Source organism: Neltuma alba, unplaced genomic scaffold (genome assembly GCF_004799145.2).
Source record: "Neltuma alba isolate B1F8T4 unplaced genomic scaffold, ASM479914v2 tig00001210_pilon, whole genome shotgun sequence".
NCBI classification, from domain to species: Eukaryota; Viridiplantae; Streptophyta; class Magnoliopsida; order Fabales; family Fabaceae; genus Neltuma; species Neltuma alba.
The window spans coordinates 524,878-544,312 of record NW_021632377.1 but is presented as its reverse complement, the minus strand read 5'-3'; the positions used below and the strand labels follow the sequence as shown (position 1 = coordinate 544,312).

The window sequence follows — 19,435 nt, the reverse complement described above, 5'->3', positions numbered from 1 at the left end:
ATCCACCCTCTCAACTACAACAAAATTCAAAAAGTTGAACTACATTCAGAAAAAATTACTTTTGTGCATTACGATATAAAACTCTCATCATATATTTATCTTATACAAAACAAAATAAAATAAGTTAAACCAAACATCTAAGAGGATTGAACTTCAGCAAGTGCCATTCTTCCGATTAGTCCTGGTCTTCTGCTTAACTGCTAAGGACTTTTGGATTGACTTATAAGTAATTTTTCAAACATAATTTATAGAATACGAAGTAAGTATGTGAGAAGAGTTTTGTCTTAACTTATATGAACTTGCTTAAAAGTCTGTTTTGAACAAAGCTCCAAACAAATCCTAAGTTTGCCAGCTAACAGTACCATTTCAAATACAGAGGCGACGTATAAACACTTCTTTCAAATATGCTCCTTTGGTCAATTTAACTTAGAGCAGAGACAAATAAAAAAATATACGAAAGATAATGAATTACATTTCAGTATAACTAACCACTGGAAAATTGTTCATTTACATTTGCGCGTGTTGACCTGCAGCTTCTATAAACGCCTTGATTTAGCTTGGCACTGCTAAGTATGCGATGAATACGTATACATTCAACATAGCTTATATATATAGACTCCTCTCGCAGAACACAAATAGATTAACTTACCTATGTGTCCTTTCATCTCATGGTTGATATGATCTATATATCTTTTGTAAACAGAACCTACTGGGGAACCTTTCAGAAATAGAGTTACGGATTCCTAGGATAGTGTAATGAATTGCTGCAGAGAACTGATCAAACTTGGTGGCCAGTGCTTTCTGTCTCTGACATAAGAGAGGTCTGAAAAATGTGGATCAAGCAGAGTAGCAATGGTGAACTGGTTCTCTGCAAGCAAAGGGGCATGCTTATCTGTGTACAAGGCTGCAGCAAGAGCTGCATGAACCTCTGGTTTTGGGAAACAAAAATACAGTATTAGAACAAGGTTGTAAAATTCCTTCTGTAAAGCATAATGATTCAAGGCGTTTACCCGGATAGCCTTTTAGAGATATTGAAACATCTTCCATTTCTGCTATAGCTTGTTCTCTGTCACCAACTTCATACAGCGCAAGTGCTCTTCCTACCCTAGCATAGTCTGACAATGCCAAGTCTTTGTAGTTTTCAATAACCTATAACAAGTGCATATTTGTATGTATACTTGAGTACAGATCACTAGGAAAATCAAAACATAAATTTCAATGATAAACTCAATGACACTTGGTGTTATGTCCTGTCAACCGTGTTATTCAGGTTTGGCGCTCCACATCAAAATTATGAATTTCATTTAATGGCGCATCTATAAAGGCTTTAAATTATCTGCATACAATCAACTAGAATGAGTCTGTATTTTCATGGGGTTTAAAATGAACCACGTAACACCTGATAAAACTTAACATTTACATAAATCATTTGGCTCAATCATACCATAATAGAAAAGGTTTAAACTCGTTTATCACACCATCATGGTAGATAATCCTCCTGTCCTAAATCTCCTAAATCTAAGACGGATCTTGTATGTAATTTACAATACAATATGGATTGGGAATGCTAAAGAATTGTAATTAGATACCAAATTGTGCACTTACCCTTAAGGAAGAAGATTGGGGGGAGAGAACACCATGGTCAGTCATCAAAACTAAGAATTATTTTTAAGATCTTGTAGTCATACAATCAAATGGAAAATCAAGAACGCTCCTCTGACATCAACAGACTATCAAACGAAGTCAAAAAGGAAAAGGATGAGGGATTATTACCGTAGAAAAGTAGGCAAGAGCGCCATTGAAGTCACCCTGAGCCTGCAATTCCCTCCCTTTCTCCAACAACTCCACAGCTTCTGAAACTCTCCGCGATATTACAGCACTCGCATCCTTTTCAACCGCAGTAACAGGATCATATTGATCGGCAGCATAGGAAGACCCAGACTGAAATTTATGAGGAAGGAGAAGGAAACCAGAGAGTGGAAGAGAGAAGAGAAACAAACGTCTGTTTGGGAATTGGCGTCTAGAATTGGGAGTATGGCAATTCTGAATCCTGAATCTGGGGTTTCGTCGAAGAAGGGGAGAAGGAAGATAAGAAATGTGTGGCGCTTTGCAGGACGCACCCATAGTTGCGAATTCGGAATCGAAAACAGATCCTCCGTGCAGCCAAAATGACGTTCCCTTCCCAGAGCCGAGGATGCGATGATAACCTCATTTTTTGATTTTATTCCGTACTACACAATCCTCCGTCCACACGTATTATAAAGTAATGTATTAAACACGTTGCGACTTTAGGAACGAGATATGAATATAAAGTTAATTTTGCAATTTTAGTTTGGAAAATTTATAATTAAATTTGGTTAAAATACCTAAATTTAAATTCAGTCCTACACTTTTAATTATCTTATCTTTTAAATTTATTTTTAAAACAATTTTTATTAATTGTACATATTAAATGAAAAATTTTATTGATATGAGTAGTTTTCAATATAAAAAATTAAATACTATATTTTAAGGAAACAATAGATAACCTTTTTATAAATAACTCAGCTAATAATTTTTAATATTTACAGATTAATTGTCTAATTTTTGTATTTAGAGTCTTAGGAAGTATAGGTGTATAATTTTAAATTTATGTTCGTTAAAGCCAATCTCTTCCAATTTGTTAAGTTAGATTTAAAAATAAGTATATTCTATCACTATTTAATCTAAAAAATATTTTCCCAAATTTTGTGAGTAAAAATGTGATATTAATTGAAGGGAAAACCATTTCGTAGGTATCTGTAGTTTTCTTTAATTTTTAATGTGTGTTTTTTCCTCTTAATCAAGAGCTTTTGTAACTTGCCTCATTAGTATCATTAGCTCTTATACAAAAACTACTTATGTTAACAGAGCAAAATTACAATGTTTAAGTACAAAGAAATACACAAATACCAAATTAAAAATTGAGAAAAACTACAGATACTTGCAAAATAATTTTCACTTAATTAAATGATGTATCTTACCTTAAAGCCGAACGTAAATATTTTCCCTCAATTTTGCAGTGCCAAGACTAAATTGATAAAATTAATGAATTTTTTGGTTATCAGATCAAATCACTACACAAATGACATACGATAAGTTTTTTTTTTTAATAACTATTCACACCATGAAAGTAGTATGAATTATTATGAATTTCATATTTTATGATGACGATAATTCATTGATTGATATCAATATTGATGATGATATCAACATTGATCAAAACAAGATATCATCTATATTTTGTTTTACTCCAAAAAAAAATATTATCTATAGTTTATACAAATTATAATTGTAATACTAAACTCTATAATTCATTAATTCACACATTATTTATTATTTTACTTCAGTAGTAAAACTTTTTACATGATCTTATCTCCCCTACAATTATCCAAGAAACAAGCTTATCTACTAATTATTTCGTTAAAAAAAAAAAGTTGATCGAAAGTTGGAGGAAAATCATTGCGTAGTTATGATGTACAATTGCTTTTACTTTTGGGTAACAAATCCTCCATTACATCACATTATATCCACCAAGTTTTCAACTCATCAATGCATAAAAGAATAATCATTGCACTTTTACATTTGACATTACGAGTCATGACAGACAAGAACCTTATATGTGAAGCTAAAATGTGAACAATGACTTGTGGAGCCCCTAACCAATCAATAAACGTGTTAAAAATGTGATTTTTTAAATCTAAAGCACAACAGTAACACTCCCTATAAATGATAGGTCGATCTTGCTTGTAACCTTGTGCTGCTAGTGCAAAAACATCAACAACAATTACTAGTGGATGCATCATCTTGAGGAGGGTTGTCATTAAAAATGTTCTTTTTGAGCCCCTTGGAGCCCTCAGCTAAGAGACTAGGCGTATCCAGGATCTGCAACAACATGCAACATCACTTGAACCATTTTATGTCATCCAGCTATTGTTCCCCACAACAAGAATATTAATACATATTCTCAAATTCAAAAGTAGCTTCCGGCCATTTCCATTTCCCCCCCCCCCCACCAATTTTTCTGGCTCTATTTAATTTTTTGTGCATAAGGAATTTATATGGCATCCGAATAAAAGCCCCAAATGTGCTCAGGAACGGGCAACATACCTTCAAAACAAGCTCTTCAAAACACTGCTGTACATTAATTCGAGTTTTAGCACTGCATTCAATAAATAAGCATCCGTATTCTCGGGCAAAGTCTATTCCCTCTTCCTTAGATACAACTCGATCACCCTCCTGCAAAACAATGGTCTCACCCTCTTGCACATTTAATCCCATTATGGAACGCAAGAACATATCAAGTACAAAGTTCAAATACAATTCATTAGTCAGAAAAGAAACAAATATAGAAGTCAAGAAGGGTTGTTTATTTTAATTAGTTGGAATGTGATATAACTGCAGGCATTAAGAAGACATATGGGAGGAAAATAAGGAAGCAACCAAGGGAAGAAGATAAATCCACTGGTCAAAACAATTATCCCAGAGCTCCAGGAAATGAGGAGCAACTCTAATTGGCAGCTAGCTACTAGCCTTGTGAGTCTTAAACCTTGTAGGCGGGGTAGGACTGCTTTTGGTAGACTATGTTGCTTCGTAATGAAACTGAAATGCCTTAGGACTTATTTTGGAAAAGAGTTGTGAGGGAGAGACCTGGCCTCTCGAATGCCATGGGAGAGCCGCTGTGTTAGCCGCGTTTATTGTATTTCCAGTGTAACCTTTTGTTTGCTAGTTGCTGTTGTGATCTATTTTGGTATTAGGGGGAAATAGGGCTTTGGCTTGAATCACGGAAGCTTGTTGTATCTTTGATTCAGTTCTGAAATACTAATATCAAAGCCTCAGGATTTTCCTCATTTATTGCTGCTCTGTTTCATTTTGCTGGTCTGGTTTCAGGTTTATTGAATATTAAAGCAGGGTCACAACAGAATGCTACCATATTAATATTCAAATTCATAGCCAACGTACTTTCTCTCTATAGGCATCCAAAACCCGGAGAGAACTGGAAAAATTGAATGGCAGGAGATCTGCCCCTCTTCTCCTAGTCAATTTTAGATTTGCCTGTCTCTAACGGTGCCCGACAGTTTTTCTATGGTCCAACTTTTCCTAATCGTATGCATTAACTGTCAATCCAGACTCGCCAGAAATTTAGAATTTAACAGCCGAGGATTAAACATTGTAAGCAGAAATAAAGGGAACAGCAATACTCAAGTGAATCAAAAATAGCAGACTGGACCTTAGGTCAGGCACCAGGCAGAAATTTGCAGTAGAAAATCACTTATTGATCAAGACGTCGTTCAAAGCTTCTTAAAAAGAAGCAGCTTATGCTTGTGAGCTTCTTAAAAGATACCTTATCCACTTTGTTCCCAACAAGCATCTTGATGCAGTCCTGATTTGTTGAATAAAGATCTATTTCCTTTGCCCATATTTCAGATAAATTAGTAAATGTTTCTCGTCGAGTTACATCATAAACTGCATCAGTATAAGGAGTAAAATATAAAGATCAGCAGCAAATGCAAAAGTGAAATTCTAGTACGAACTACAGGGTCCCATAACCCATGACAATCTATTCCATCGCATCTAATTCAAATATCCATCATTACACAATGAAACCAACCAATATTTTACATCTTAGGAGGAATTCCAGTCTGTTCATTAAATTGCCATGAATCAAAAAGATAGAAGACAATAAACTTTACTAAGAAGCCAAACATGCGCTTCCTGTAGTTTAAGTGTTTCATACTGCAAGTGTTTAACATGTAGAAAAGTTGTTTCAAGGGCATAAAAGTTTAAATTTTTCAATATGATCTCGTAAAACTCAAAAAATCATAACTTGGATGAAACACAATTAAAATTCCAATAAAACATAAATGCAAGATAATATATCCCAAAACCCAAAAAAACTGAACTAAATACTAACTCCTAATTTACTGATAAGTAAAAAACTACCACATTTTTATTTATAAATAGTAATTCCTAGATGAAAATTACACCATAGATTTATACGATTAACAACATCTTCTCCTTCTCATATCGCAGGTGTTCTAATTCTGGCCACCAACTTAACAAGAATATGTTGATACCATTTTTATCAATAGAATACAGTCTACAACAGGTTTAGATATATTAAGTGCAATAAAAATTTTACAAAATCCAGCATATAATATTTTGTATATAAGGAAGATCCAAAAACTAGAGGGTAAAAACTTGCCCATGATGATCCCCTGTGCCCCTCGGTAGTAAGAACTTGTTAGTGTTCTGAATCTCTCTTGACCGGCTGCATTTGTTAGAGAAGGAAAATAATCAGATACGGTACAATAACTTAAACAATCAAAATCCATCCATGATCATTTTTTATCACGATATCAGCAATCTTATAAAAGGATTTCCTAAAAAGACAAAAAGCATGATGTGAAACATTAGGAAATAGAGTGCTGATAAAATAATAGTTAATACCTGTATCCCAAATGGCAAGCTTCAGCTTTTTACCGCCTAAAGTCACATGCTTGACCTTAAAATCAACACCTACATGTGACAACACATAAGAAAGCAGATAAGTACTGGAATACCAAAATAAGATCCAAATCAAAGAACAACCCCATAGAATTAACATACATTGGGTTCGATAATCGTACCGATTGTGGGGGTGAGATCTTCAAAGGTATCAATAGTGAAACATAGGAGCAGACTACTCTTCCCAACCCCGGAGTCCCCAATCATCAACAGCTTAAACATGTAATCGAATTCGGACTGACTCGAAGTTGAATCCATCACAATCCACCTTGGAACACCAAATCACCAATCACTGAAAGAATCAACAGAAGAAATAGCAACAGACAAGCGTAAAATACATGACGTCAAACATCCATCTCTTGGAAAATGCTGCGAGAGACATTACCAGAATAAAGACCTAACACGAAATCCTATTTCTGAAATCATCCAGGTGACAAGCAAAAAAAGAAAAAGAACGATCGTGGAATGTTAACTTCATTTTTCTTAAAAATCAACTTTGAGTTTAGACACGCATAATTCGAAACGAGAAACATAGACACAGCGATTTCTGTGCCTTTTTTATGTCCAAAGGATTTCTGTACCTTAAAAAGTGGAAGAAAGAAACAAGGAAGGAGGGAATTCAGGAATGAAAGATGAGAGGAAGAAGAAACAAATTTGAGCACTAGGCGCCACGAAATGAAGCCCCTTACCGTATGCGGGTTTGCCGCTTAATTCTCCTTGAGACTCCCACGCCGACTTAAAATTATTCCAATCTTATTTCAAAAATATTAATAATATTATTAATACTACCTCTCCTTAATACTACTTCCAATCCTAATTATAAGAGTTAATTGATTAATTTAAAAAAAATTTAAAAAATAAGTTAAATTGGTTATTTGTAGTAAATAAGTGTTATCTTTCCTAAAATATCCCTGCTAATCAAGTGTATTGGCTAGAATTATCATTACCAAAAGGACTACTTTGAGAAAAAATGTATAAATATAGAGCCAAAGTAAATTGGAGTCTTATATTTACGATCAAAATAAAAATCAAATAAGGTCTTATATTAAGGACTGGAGGTAGTATAAGAGATAATTCACTAATTTAAGTAAATTATGAAGATTAATTAAGTTAGTTACTTGTAATAAATATGTGTTATTTTTCTTATAATATCTTTGTTAATCAAATGTATTAGCTAGAACTACCATTATTATAATGTATTAGCTAGAACTATTACTATTATAAGGAATATCTTAAAAAAATTGATAAATATAAAAAAAGATTTTATATTTAAAACTAAAATAAAAATTAAATGAGATTTTATATTAAGAACACCAGGTGATTACTATTTTGTGGAATGTGATGAGTGGTTGTGGGAAAAAAAAAAGAATGTGATAAGTGGGTTCTTGTTTAAGATATAAAATGTAATAAAACACTTATAATTTATCTTTAATAATATTTTTGTCTTATTTTTTTTACTTTTAATTTAATTTATGGCTATCTTGTCCTCTCTCTTGCCAATAAATTGTAGTACCAAACCAAAAGATAATTTTGAAAAGTTACAAGAAAATTCATATCTCACAAATTTTACCTAATTATCTTATTAATGGCAAGTTGTCTGCGTCACCTGTTATGTTTAGATAAAATCTCGTGTTATTATCTCATCCCAATATAAATAGGAGTAATTTAAATTGGTTTTTCATAATCAAACACCTTTGAGAGTTTAAATGCACAACTTTACACCTCCGAAGTCATAAGAAAAATGCTTAATCCCAATGACTATAAACTATAAAGGTAAAGTAACTATAATAACTATGATTTGAATCATATAATAAATCATTTTTCAAGATATATTCATATATTTAAAGGATAATCTGAAAATTAGTTAATTATAATTTTTAGTACGTCAATTTAAAAATAAAATTAATATTTTATAATAGAGAGTTTTAATATAATATTTACATAGGTCATTGATTTAGTTAAAAATTATACACACATTTATTTTTTGCCTTTTCATTTTATATTGAAAAATGTGATGTCTTTGATTATATATGTAAATGCATATGCTTCGAAAGTTCAAATCCCCTCTAGGAGGCTTTTTATATTTTCGGGTTTTGGCCATCTACTCTTGGTACATTTCGAAGGCTTGCGCGAGCCGAGTCAAAAGCACGATTCAGCCGAGTTTAAGCGAGTGGTGAACGAGTCAACGGGACACCGAATATATCGAGCGAGTGAATCCAATTCTCTCGGTATTGATTTGTAAACACAAGAAAATTATTTCACGTGATCAGAATGATGAATATAGTGAAGCTATACACACACACAAACACATACTACCTTTAGTCTTTAATATAAAACTCAATTGACTAATTTAAAAAAAAATTAAGAAAGTTACCACACTATTTTAAACTATTGATATTTCTCATTTTTCTTCAAACTAATTGACCTCACTTATAAATTGACACATATTTTAATAATCTATGTAAGCATTTTATATGGGTCATGTGTGTAACTATTTTATATAGATCATATATCATATATTATAATTAAGTAATTTAAGAATTTTTTTAATCTTTCTAAATTAGTTGACTATGTCTTATATTAAACACTAAAGGAGGTAGTATATATATTTGCTCTTGTTGATATTATGCGCTGTTTTTGTTTCTTCCTCTTTAATATGATTTTAAACTCATGAGATCATTTTTCTTTCTGAAGACCTTTCTTATTAAGGATGGATTATCATGAATGATGATTTTTAATTATGTTGTTTTTTCTGATAACCAGCGCCAACTTGTAGTCTGTTCTAGTAATTAGATTCATGATTTCTTGAAAAGCTTTATAATTAATTCATAATTTGGGAATCTTGGTGACTAGTAATTTTAAATGGATAACTAAGATCAAAATAAATAATAATTTTTTTGCTAACAAAATAAATAAGGAAAAATTCCAGAGAAAAAAAACCCTGAAATTATCATTTTCTAATTCGGACACCTAAGAGTTGAAAATAACAGAAAAAGAAGTAGTGCCTGATCTTGTATTTTACAAACGTAGTTAAATGACTAAAATGCTCTTATATCATATTTGGAAAAAAAAAGTTATTAAACTTATTATTACTAATACAGTTCTTGTCATTACCTATTCAATAATTGTCATTGTTAGTTCAGAACTTGTTAATAAATAACTTATTATTATCAATATATTTCTTGTCCTTTACTATTCAACACTTGTCATTATTAGTCCATAACTTATTAATAAACTTTTGATATAAGGTTATTTCAGTGATTTAACTATATTTGTAAAATATCAGATCATGCATCATTTCTTTCTTTGTTATTTTCAACTCTTAGATGCTTGATTTGGTATATCAAAATTTTCAACTTCTTTATTTGTCATTTTTCCAATAAGTAATAAATTAAATCATTTTCTAATGTTATAAAACATTTGATTTAATATAATTATAGTTTGTTGTGTATAACTCAAACGTTCTCCTCAACGAAGTTGATTTCTGATCTTGCTTATTTAAAAAAAGTGAAGTTACATGATAAAGATTGGTGATATGCAATGAATTCTATTAAATTTATGTCATACGCAGTTTTTTTGGGGCCATCATTTCAGATATAAGTTTATAGGTTGGCCAAAAACAAAAACTACATTTTATCTTAAAGAATGAGTTGACAATTTTTCACGTGAATAAATATCATTTTGTAATATATATTTTATATTAAAATAATTTTTTAACTGGATCTTTTATCTATGTTATTTATGTTTCGGACATTATTTGAAATACATATTTATATGCATCATACTACCTCCGGTCCTTAATATAAAATCTTGTTTGACGTTTATGTTGGTCCTAAATATAAGACCCCAATCCATTTTGTCTCTCATATTTACTCAATTTTTTTCAAAATAGTCCTTCTAATAATTATAATTTTAACCAACACACTTGATTAGTAAGAATATTTTAGGAAAAACAACATCTATTTGTTACAAATAACTAACTTCACTTTTTTTCTTAATTTTCTCAAATTAGTCAACTAGCTCTTATAATTAGGACTGGAGGCAATACTTTGTATGATGAAGGTTTGTGAATTGCAACAAATTTCATTTAAATTATTTTATATAATTTTTTATATCACATAAACTAACCAAGACTAAAAGAAATAATGTAAAGTGACTTGAGCATGTTGTATTTTACTTTATCGAGATAGCCCTTTCAATTTTATCTTTTATATTTAGGTAGACTCAAGTTTGAATTTTGGCACTCAAACTATTATAATTACTTTTATTATGATAAATACCTGTTGATATAATGATTTTTATATGTTACTTTTTATTTGAAATTTGTAATTTTAGGATTCAATTTATTTCTAAGGGTTGGATTTATAAATTTATAATTAATGTCTTGAAATAAAATAAGAGTACTTTGGTAAAGAAAATAAGAGTATGAAATAAATAAATAAAAATGTGGTTGACTTTTATAGTTTTGATAAGTTCATCATTCAGAAAGCCCAAAGTTTTATTAATTAAAAATGATGGAAAAATAAATTAATTAGTATTCATCATTAATTTAATTTGATTAATTAGAATTGGTTTTGACTTTGTAATTCTAATTAGTTTGAATGAATATGAATAAGTTATTACTATTTCATTTTTAAAAAGATAATTATAGGATATGGTGAGAGAGAATATAGGAGATTTAATTAGGGGTAAAACAGTATTTGTAAATTTATATTTTATTATTTGGTCCTTCTAAACAATTATAGTTTTTATGATCCTTTCCAATAAATATCATCCATATAGGTCCCTCTCTCTAATTCTCCCTTAAAAGTTTTTGATCATTTAATCTAAATATAAATATAAATAGTAAAATACTCTAACTATCTCTCTATTTTATCTAAATTACAGAAATCTTTTTTTATTTTGAAAATATATATAAACTTTCTTTGAAATTAAAATGCATTTTACATAAACCTTCCTTGTATATTTGAAATTTCATTTCCATTCATTCAATTGTTATATGACCGTTAAATTTGACTTTTGAATTTCTATTTTGACCAAAATATCCTTCCTTAATATAAAAGTTATTTAAACATTTATATTTATCAAAAAAATAATTTTTGATACAACAAAAAACAATTTTAATACATGCATTTTCAAATTTTTTATATGCAATTTTATTAATTTTAATTATATTATAAGATTTCATAATTTTAATTTTTCACTGCATAATGAAACCTATTTATTTAATTTTTTTTAGATGGCTAGAAAATATATTAAATAAATATTTTTCTTATACAACATAAATTGTCTAAATTGGAGAGACTATAGAAACCATTTAAATTTAAAATTTAAAATTTTAAAATAAAAATTTTGTCAAAAACATTTATAATGTATTTAGTTTATTATATATTTATTTAAAGAACTAATCAAGTTTTTATTCAAGGTTTTTATGTCTGCATTAAATAAATAAATTAAATTTTCATCCAAATATAGTAAAAACACTATAAAATACTATTTATAAAAATAAAAAATAAAATTATGGAAAATAAAAAAATTTAAATTCGTCAAAATTTGTTAGCCAAAATTTAGGAATCTAGTATTATGAAGCTTAAATTAGTAAATAAAAAGTATCTCAATATAAATTTTAATTAAAAATATCTTTTTAAAATATTTTTAACAGAATTAACGGTTTGGATTGAAGTATATGTTTTCAAAATAGAAGGAATATTAGTGAAATTAAAATAAAATACAAGAGATGCCAGAGTATTTTACTCAAATATAAATGGTGCAAATTAAATCTCATCACAGCATCAAGAAAACTGTTATATAATAAGATAGTTATTACGAGTAGCTCACCCCTTTTTGGCATTTCATTGTTTCCTTTCCTCTCAAGAACAAGACTGCGATGCAAAATGTGTCACTTTCAATTCCATTTAAGAGGTGTTTACTTTTTCTTTTTTGGCCAGATTAAGAGGTGTTTGCTTTTAGTTTTAGTTTTGAGTCCATAATTAAATTGGGTATGTACAGGAGTATTTGGATATTTTTTAAGAAAAGCATGATTTTAATTCTCATAATTATTAAACAATTGGTTCAACCCTTGTATGCCTGCATATATACTTCTCAAATCACAAAAAAAAAATACACGTATAATCGATTGTTTAGTTGCACAAAATTCTGTGTCCCTGCATTTATCACAATCGATAGCTTTTTTCTAATAGTCCTAATTGTTTAAATTCATTTTAGATTTTAAAACAAGGACGTCAAGAGAATAGGAAAAAAAATTCGTGGGATTTGATCTAGCAATGTTTAAGTAGAAATCAAACCATAATTTTAAAAGTAATTTTGTAAAATATAAAATATATATAAAAAGAGTTTTATCTCAATTTATGTAAAAATATTTTTTAAAATACTTTTCGCATGTATCAAATACCCTAGATCGATAAATCTAGGGTCCTTGAGCTTGTATTAGGCCAGTCCTTTATTGGGCCAAGCCGGTCTGTTGATAAACAGTACTTTTTTAAAAAAAAATTAATATAAATTTTGGTCTCTTAAATTTGGACCTAATTTGGTATTGGTTCATGAAATTTCAAATATGTGGTATTAGTTTTTGAAATTATATCTGTTTCAAACTGTTGGTCACTTGGTCTCTAGTATTTTGATACTGTTAAAATCTTTTGACATGCATTGAAATATTTTTGACAAATCAATGTTTGAATTCCTATTAAGAGCAGTGTTTATATTTAATGCCTAATAATACCTCGAACAAAATTACTTTTAATAAGAGGATGCTTATGTCTAGCAAAAAACTAACACACAAATATATCAATACTAAGTTCAAATCTAAGAACTCATTTAAATGTGACAAGTAATGCTATGACTGGGATGACTAGCAATTGACATCAACAATAACTGTTAGCGTTAATAATTTACAAATAGTATAATTTTGTACAAACACTATAATATTACCTCATGTTCTTAATATAAGAGCTTATTGATTAATTTGAGTAGATTACGAAAAATTGTTAAATTATTTATTTATAATAAATAGATATTGTCTTTCCTAAAATACCCTTACTAATTATGTGTATTAGCTAGAATACATTTAATTATAGGTTAAAGATTCTAGCTAATGCATATGATTAATAAGGGTGTTTAACATATGCAACTACTATAAAGACTACCTTGAAAAAAAAAAAAATATGAGATATAAAGTATATTAAAATATTATATTTAGAACTAAATTAAATATCAAATTAGTTTTTATATTAAGAATAGGAGATAATATTATATTACTCCTCCGGTCTTTCATATAAGTACCAATTCTTGAGTTGGTTTTTGTTCTAAATATAAGATCTATTTCTCATATTTATCAATTTTCTCTAAATTACCCCTATAGATATTCCCTGTATCATAATCAAGTAGAAGAGGAAAAGGGAGTATTAAGAAAGATGATTATGGTGTTTTAGGAAAAATTTGTCACTTTTCTCATAATTAACTAACTTACCTAACTTTCTTAATATAATCAAATTAGTTAAATGAGTTTTATATTAAAGACCGGAAGAGTATTATATTGATATGTTGATTTTCTTACTGTTTTGGAGGGGGCCGGTGATTGACCATGTCTTGATTCTTGAGGGGAAACCCAAGGAAAAGGGGAATCATATTGGGCTCCGAAGCAAGCTTCCTTCTAAAATGGGCATCCTAGTAACCACGGAAACAGACCCATTTTAAGGTTGATTTTCTAATTCATTTCCATTTCCTTTTCTCATAATTACTTCTAGGGAAAATTACGCACAGTTCCCAAGAAAGAGACTTTATTCATTTAAGGTCTTATAAAATATCAAAATTACTAGCAGGTCCTAAGGGACTTTAGAGTATTATATTTTAATTGTAAAATGACATTACTACCCCTCAGATTCTCAATTCATATTTTCTCTACCATTGCAATTAATAATCTCAACAGCAACTGTTATCAACCTAACAAGAAGGTGTTGACAACCTAAGCAGCATCTGTTGACAATTTTTTTTATAAGATCACAACCTCCACATAAAAGTAAATTATAACCAAATAGTATAATACAACAACTTTAACACTGAAATAGGAAGCTTTTCAAAACCATTAAGAACTTTAACTAAACCCAATAAGATTATAATAAAATTTTAATGTGGAGATCCATTGACAACCTCAACAGTGAGTATTAATAAGCCAAGGATATCTGTTGACAACCTAGGCAATGTCTGTTAACAAGTGACTGTGTAGGATAATATAACCTCTACATAAGATCAAATTATAACTAAACAGTATAACATAAGAACTATATAAGATCAACTTTAACAATATTTAGTTATAATTTAGTTACTTATAGTTGCTAGATGTTATATTATCCTATAAAGTCAGTTGTTAACAGACACTGTCAAGGTTGTTAACAGCTCTTCTTGAGTTATTAATACTCACTGTTGAGGTTGTTAATGGAGCTCTGCATTAAAAATTTTCTATAATCCTATTGGGTTTAGTTAAAGTTTTTAATGGTTTTGAAAAGCTTCCCATTTCAATGTTAAAATTGTTGTATTATAATATTTGGTTATAATTTACTCTTATGTGGAGGTTATGTGATCCTATAAAAAAAGTTGTCAACAAATACTGTTTAAGTTGTCAATACCTTCTCATTGGATTGTTAATAGTCGCTACTGAGGTTGTCAATCACAATGACAAAGAAAAAATGAATTAAAAATATGAGGAGTAGTGATGTCATTTTACAATTAGAATATAATACTCTAAAGTCCCTTAAAACCTATTAGTAATTTTGACATTTTGTAGAATCTTAGATAAATAAAGCCTTTTCTTTGAGACCTGTGCCTAATTTTTCCTTGTTTCTATCCTTTACCCCCACCAGTTTGTCTGTCTGTTTCCCTGGTTGATTTTTATGGTCATCCTTATCCCTTTTGTTCAAGATGTGATGTTCATGCGGAGCCATGCACGCAATGGTATAACATTAAATTTAGTTGGCTATGGCACCAATCTCTTATTTGGTCTAATTAAAAGTTTTGTATGAGTAAATCAGGTTATATTTGATTTTTTTTTCTCCTTACAAAACATGAAACAACATCATTTTGGGCTAAAAGAACAAAGAAAAAAGTTATCCTTCATATTCATGGTTTAATAACTCTGTCGTATTGGCTTGTATATGATTTATATATGAATGTCCCATTTATTTGTGAATTATTGTCTTTTTATTTAAATATTACTCTTTTTCATAATTATATGTAAATATTTTTTATATATATTTTAAATATATTATATTATTTTAATTGACTTGATTCCACCACAATAAAACCACTCTCTTCATTCTATTGCCTTAACGAAATCAACCGGCGGCTCGATTTTAAATGACTTGTGTGATAGTGGTAAGATGGCCGGTGTTATTTATTTATTTACTTCTGATTTGGTACTATAGGCTGTTTAGATTAACTTTTTAGAAATGGTTTTATGAAATTCGAGATGAATACTGAGAAGAATTTTGTGTCAATAAAAAATGTTTTTCCCCCCTTGAATGCTAATGGTAGCATTTCTGGTGAAAATATTATAAAATAAGATAATAATGGAAAAATAGGAGAAAGGAGAGGGGGATGAATGAACAAGTACGGATACAGCCTTTTCTTTCTGGGCACCAGCCTCAAGGATATCAAATTTATTACTATTTTCAGTTTTAATTATATGACTTCATTTATAATTTACAAACGATATCTTATAAATAGAACTGGAGATAGTAGTACATCAGGGATTTTAACGTCGTTTAGAAAACCTATAAGAGAAAACAGATACGCTAGAATCAAGTTGAAGTATTTTACTTATCTATTTTATTAAATTCACCTACGTTCTTGTGTTCTCTATAAATGTACACAAATGAAAAATAAAAAGAATGATCAAAGAAATAATAATACAACTTTGATCTATCATCACCAACCAACTATAGATTGGTGTACACGTATTGTATTGGCCAATTAAAAAAACTTGCTAAACTGGGTTTTCTGGTGATTGAACATATCTGGCTCTGAGAGGAACATAGTCTCCATGATGATCTGCCAAAGATGACTTATCAACATGTTCATGGTGGTAAGATTTGCACACGAAATAGAGCACAGTTTGAACAACTAGACCCAACAGTATCACCATCAAAAGACATATCAAGCCTAGAATTGCAACCCCAATTCTCACTTCCCTTCCCACTCTCAATCCAATCACAACAAAAATCTCAAACCCTAATTGAATTCCCAGGAAGCACAGCAAGATCACACAGGATACAACAATGGAGGTCCCCTTCTTCCCCTTCATCAATTCATTGCCCTTAGTCATGGCTTCTCTACCGTGACTATCTTCCAGCACAGAAATCACACTAGCCAAATGCCAGATTATGGTTACATACACAAATCCAATCAAATACAGCAGGAAGAGAATCCCCCCAATTATAAGCCCAATGAATCATCGAAACCAATTACGGAAAGCCAGAAGATGAACAAGAGCCCAGAAACAACATTATAGGCAAAAACAAGCGCAATATTCCAATTAAAAGTTATCAAAAGATTGCTCCAAACCTTGGAAACGACGTCCATGACTTTCCTGAAAGTGACATTGGCGGAAGCGTAGATGGAGGCGACAGTGTACACAACAGTAGAAGTGGAGAGAAGCGAGAGACTCAAGAGGAAGGTGAAATAAGCGAATTTGAGGAGGAAGAAGGAAGTCCATTGAGAGAAGAGAATATCAGAGAGGATCACGCAGGTTTGGGAATCTTGAGGAGCACGATGCAAGGAGGCTTGGTTATGGAGAATGTTGAAGAAGATGAGTTGGGAGATATGGAAATGGGCGAGGAAGATGAAGGAGAGAGGAAGGAGGAGAAAGAGAGAAATTTGGGTGAAGATTTTTGGGCGTGTGAATATGAGTTTGAAGGATTCTTTGAAAACGCCTGACACACCCAGAGATTGAAGCTCGTCTTCTTCCTTCTTCATCACACTCCTTCCTCTCTGCACATTTTAGTTGCAGAATGGCATGGCTATGGTTTAAGGCTAATATGTTGGTTGGAAATTGAACTCTTGCTAAAATAATTAAAGAAAAATTACGTTTAAAATTTTCAATCTTGCAAAATTTAGAATAAATATTTTTTTTAAAGTGTAATCTAATAATCTATCTTGTACTGATACTGGCAAAATAAATAAATAAATAAAACATCGATATTAAACACATAAACGTATTGAATTCAATTCGCGCAATCTATTTCATAATACATATAATATATTTTGTTGTCTGTATTATTAGTTTGTTTTTCTTTAAAATGAAGCGCTAAAAAAACTCAAATTTTTTGGTTAATTGAGATAAATATATTTCTATTTTTTAAAAATACTTATTTAAAACTCAAATTTCTTATATATCTTTTTCATTTTTGTTATTAGTTGACTATACATATTACTCCTCTTCTAAATATAAGATTAACAGAGGTATTGCCTGTACACCCATGAGAATCACATCAGATCTGAACAGTCGTTTTAAATTCTATTTTTTTTAATCTTAAATAATATAATCTTCTATCACTTTGTCAAAAATGATCTCATTAAAAAAATTACAAGTTAATGTTTTTAAATTTAAACTAATTTCGATTTTATTATTCCAAACAAATTCTATATGTCTGTAATATATGATTAAAATTATCTCTCAAATTACAAATATTAATTTGTTAAAAATTAATCGGATGGAAGCTATAATATGAAATGTCCTTGAGACGATTTGTATCAATTAATTAAAAAATTGGTTGAAACTCCCAAAGTAATATATTGTTGAGGTGCTATACATTCTTCTTGTTGATCAACGATTACTACAATACTACCTAACCAGAAGGCTTCAAACATATCAACTGCACTATCAATGATGTTGGAATAATTTATTTCTACTGTATTTTTATTTAAGAACTTCATGGATCCATAAGTTTATACAAAAATTCATGTATGTATATATTTAAAATATTATCATCAAATCAGCCTCATAATATCAAGGTTTCTTTCTTCTTACTTGTCCCCCCCCCCCCCAAAAAAAACAAAAGGTGATAATGTTGATGAGAAACGATGTAGCTGGGTTTTTATAAAATTCACTATTATTAAAGATATTTGAGGACTAAATCTTTTAACAAGTATAATTCATTTTACATCACACAACTAAAAAAATAATAGTTAATTAAAACATACTATTTGCACTAGTATTCTTAAACAATATCAAGTACTATTTCTTGTTTTTTAATATAAGAGCTTATTTGATTTTTATTTCGGTCTTAAATATAAGACCCCAATCCACTTTGTCTTTTATATTTATTTATTTTTTTTCAAAATAATCTTTATAGTAGTTGCATAAGGTTTCATCAAATGGTAATTTTAGCTAATATAGATGATTAACAATGGTATTCTAAAAGAGACAACACCTATTTATGACAAATAACTAACTTAACTAATTTTCTTAATTTCTCCAAATTAGTTAACTAGGTCTTATATTAAGCACCGGAAGTAATTTTTTTTAATAATAAATTTTTGCAAAGGAAACTTTTCAGCAATTTTACTTTTCATAGATCATAATGGCATTTGAATGGGAAAGAATCACAAAAGTTTGTCTAAACTGCATAGAAGTGATGGTTCAGGGGTCACTTGTTCAGCAATACCTTAATCTTCACAATCTTCGTTTTAACGTCACCAGCAACCCATGATTTTCAAGCATCTAATTCTTTGTACCAAACTTATCAGTTTGTAATTAAATTGAAGAATTAGGATTAAGAGAGAGAGACGCAAGAAACACATTTATCAGATAGAAAATCACTTCTCTGTTATTTTTTAATACGCCAAGTTATTACTCCCTCCGTTCCTTATTATAAGAAACATTTGATGCTTATGACAT

At 29.8% G+C, this 19,435-nt stretch overlaps 2 protein-coding genes across 3 annotated transcripts; both read right to left on the bottom strand.

Moving 5' to 3' along the window:
• Positions 1 to 359: 359 nt before the first annotated feature.
• LOC114753290 (uncharacterized) lies at positions 360 to 2,187 on the bottom strand. Its single transcript, XM_028941968.1, has 3 exons — positions 1,774 to 2,187; positions 1,011 to 1,149; positions 360 to 928 (listed from the first exon to the last, which is right to left on the bottom strand). Exons 1-3 carry the CDS (start codon positions 2,122 to 2,124, stop codon positions 744 to 746), a joined length of 675 nt encoding a protein of 224 aa, XP_028797801.1. The 5' UTR covers positions 2,125 to 2,187; the 3' UTR covers positions 360 to 743.
• Positions 2,188 to 3,750: 1,563 nt separating this feature from the next.
• On the bottom strand, positions 3,751 to 7,180 carry LOC114753301 (ras-related protein RABC1-like). 2 transcript variants are annotated; one of them, XM_028941980.1, is made up of 7 exons: positions 7,107 to 7,180; positions 6,648 to 6,817; positions 6,469 to 6,537; positions 6,224 to 6,289; positions 5,363 to 5,484; positions 4,129 to 4,257; positions 3,751 to 3,903 (listed from the first exon to the last, which is right to left on the bottom strand). In XM_028941980.1, the coding sequence occupies exons 2-7, from the start codon at positions 6,781 to 6,783 to the stop codon at positions 3,796 to 3,798; spliced, it is 630 nt and encodes a 209-aa protein (XP_028797813.1). In that variant the 5' UTR covers positions 6,784 to 6,817; positions 7,107 to 7,180; the 3' UTR covers positions 3,751 to 3,795. The 2 variants fall into 2 exon arrangements, with proteins under 2 accessions (XP_028797813.1, XP_028797819.1); XM_028941986.1 differs by lacking the exon at positions 7,107 to 7,180 and adding an exon at positions 6,911 to 6,986.
• Between the last annotated feature and the right edge of the window lie 12,255 nt (positions 7,181 to 19,435).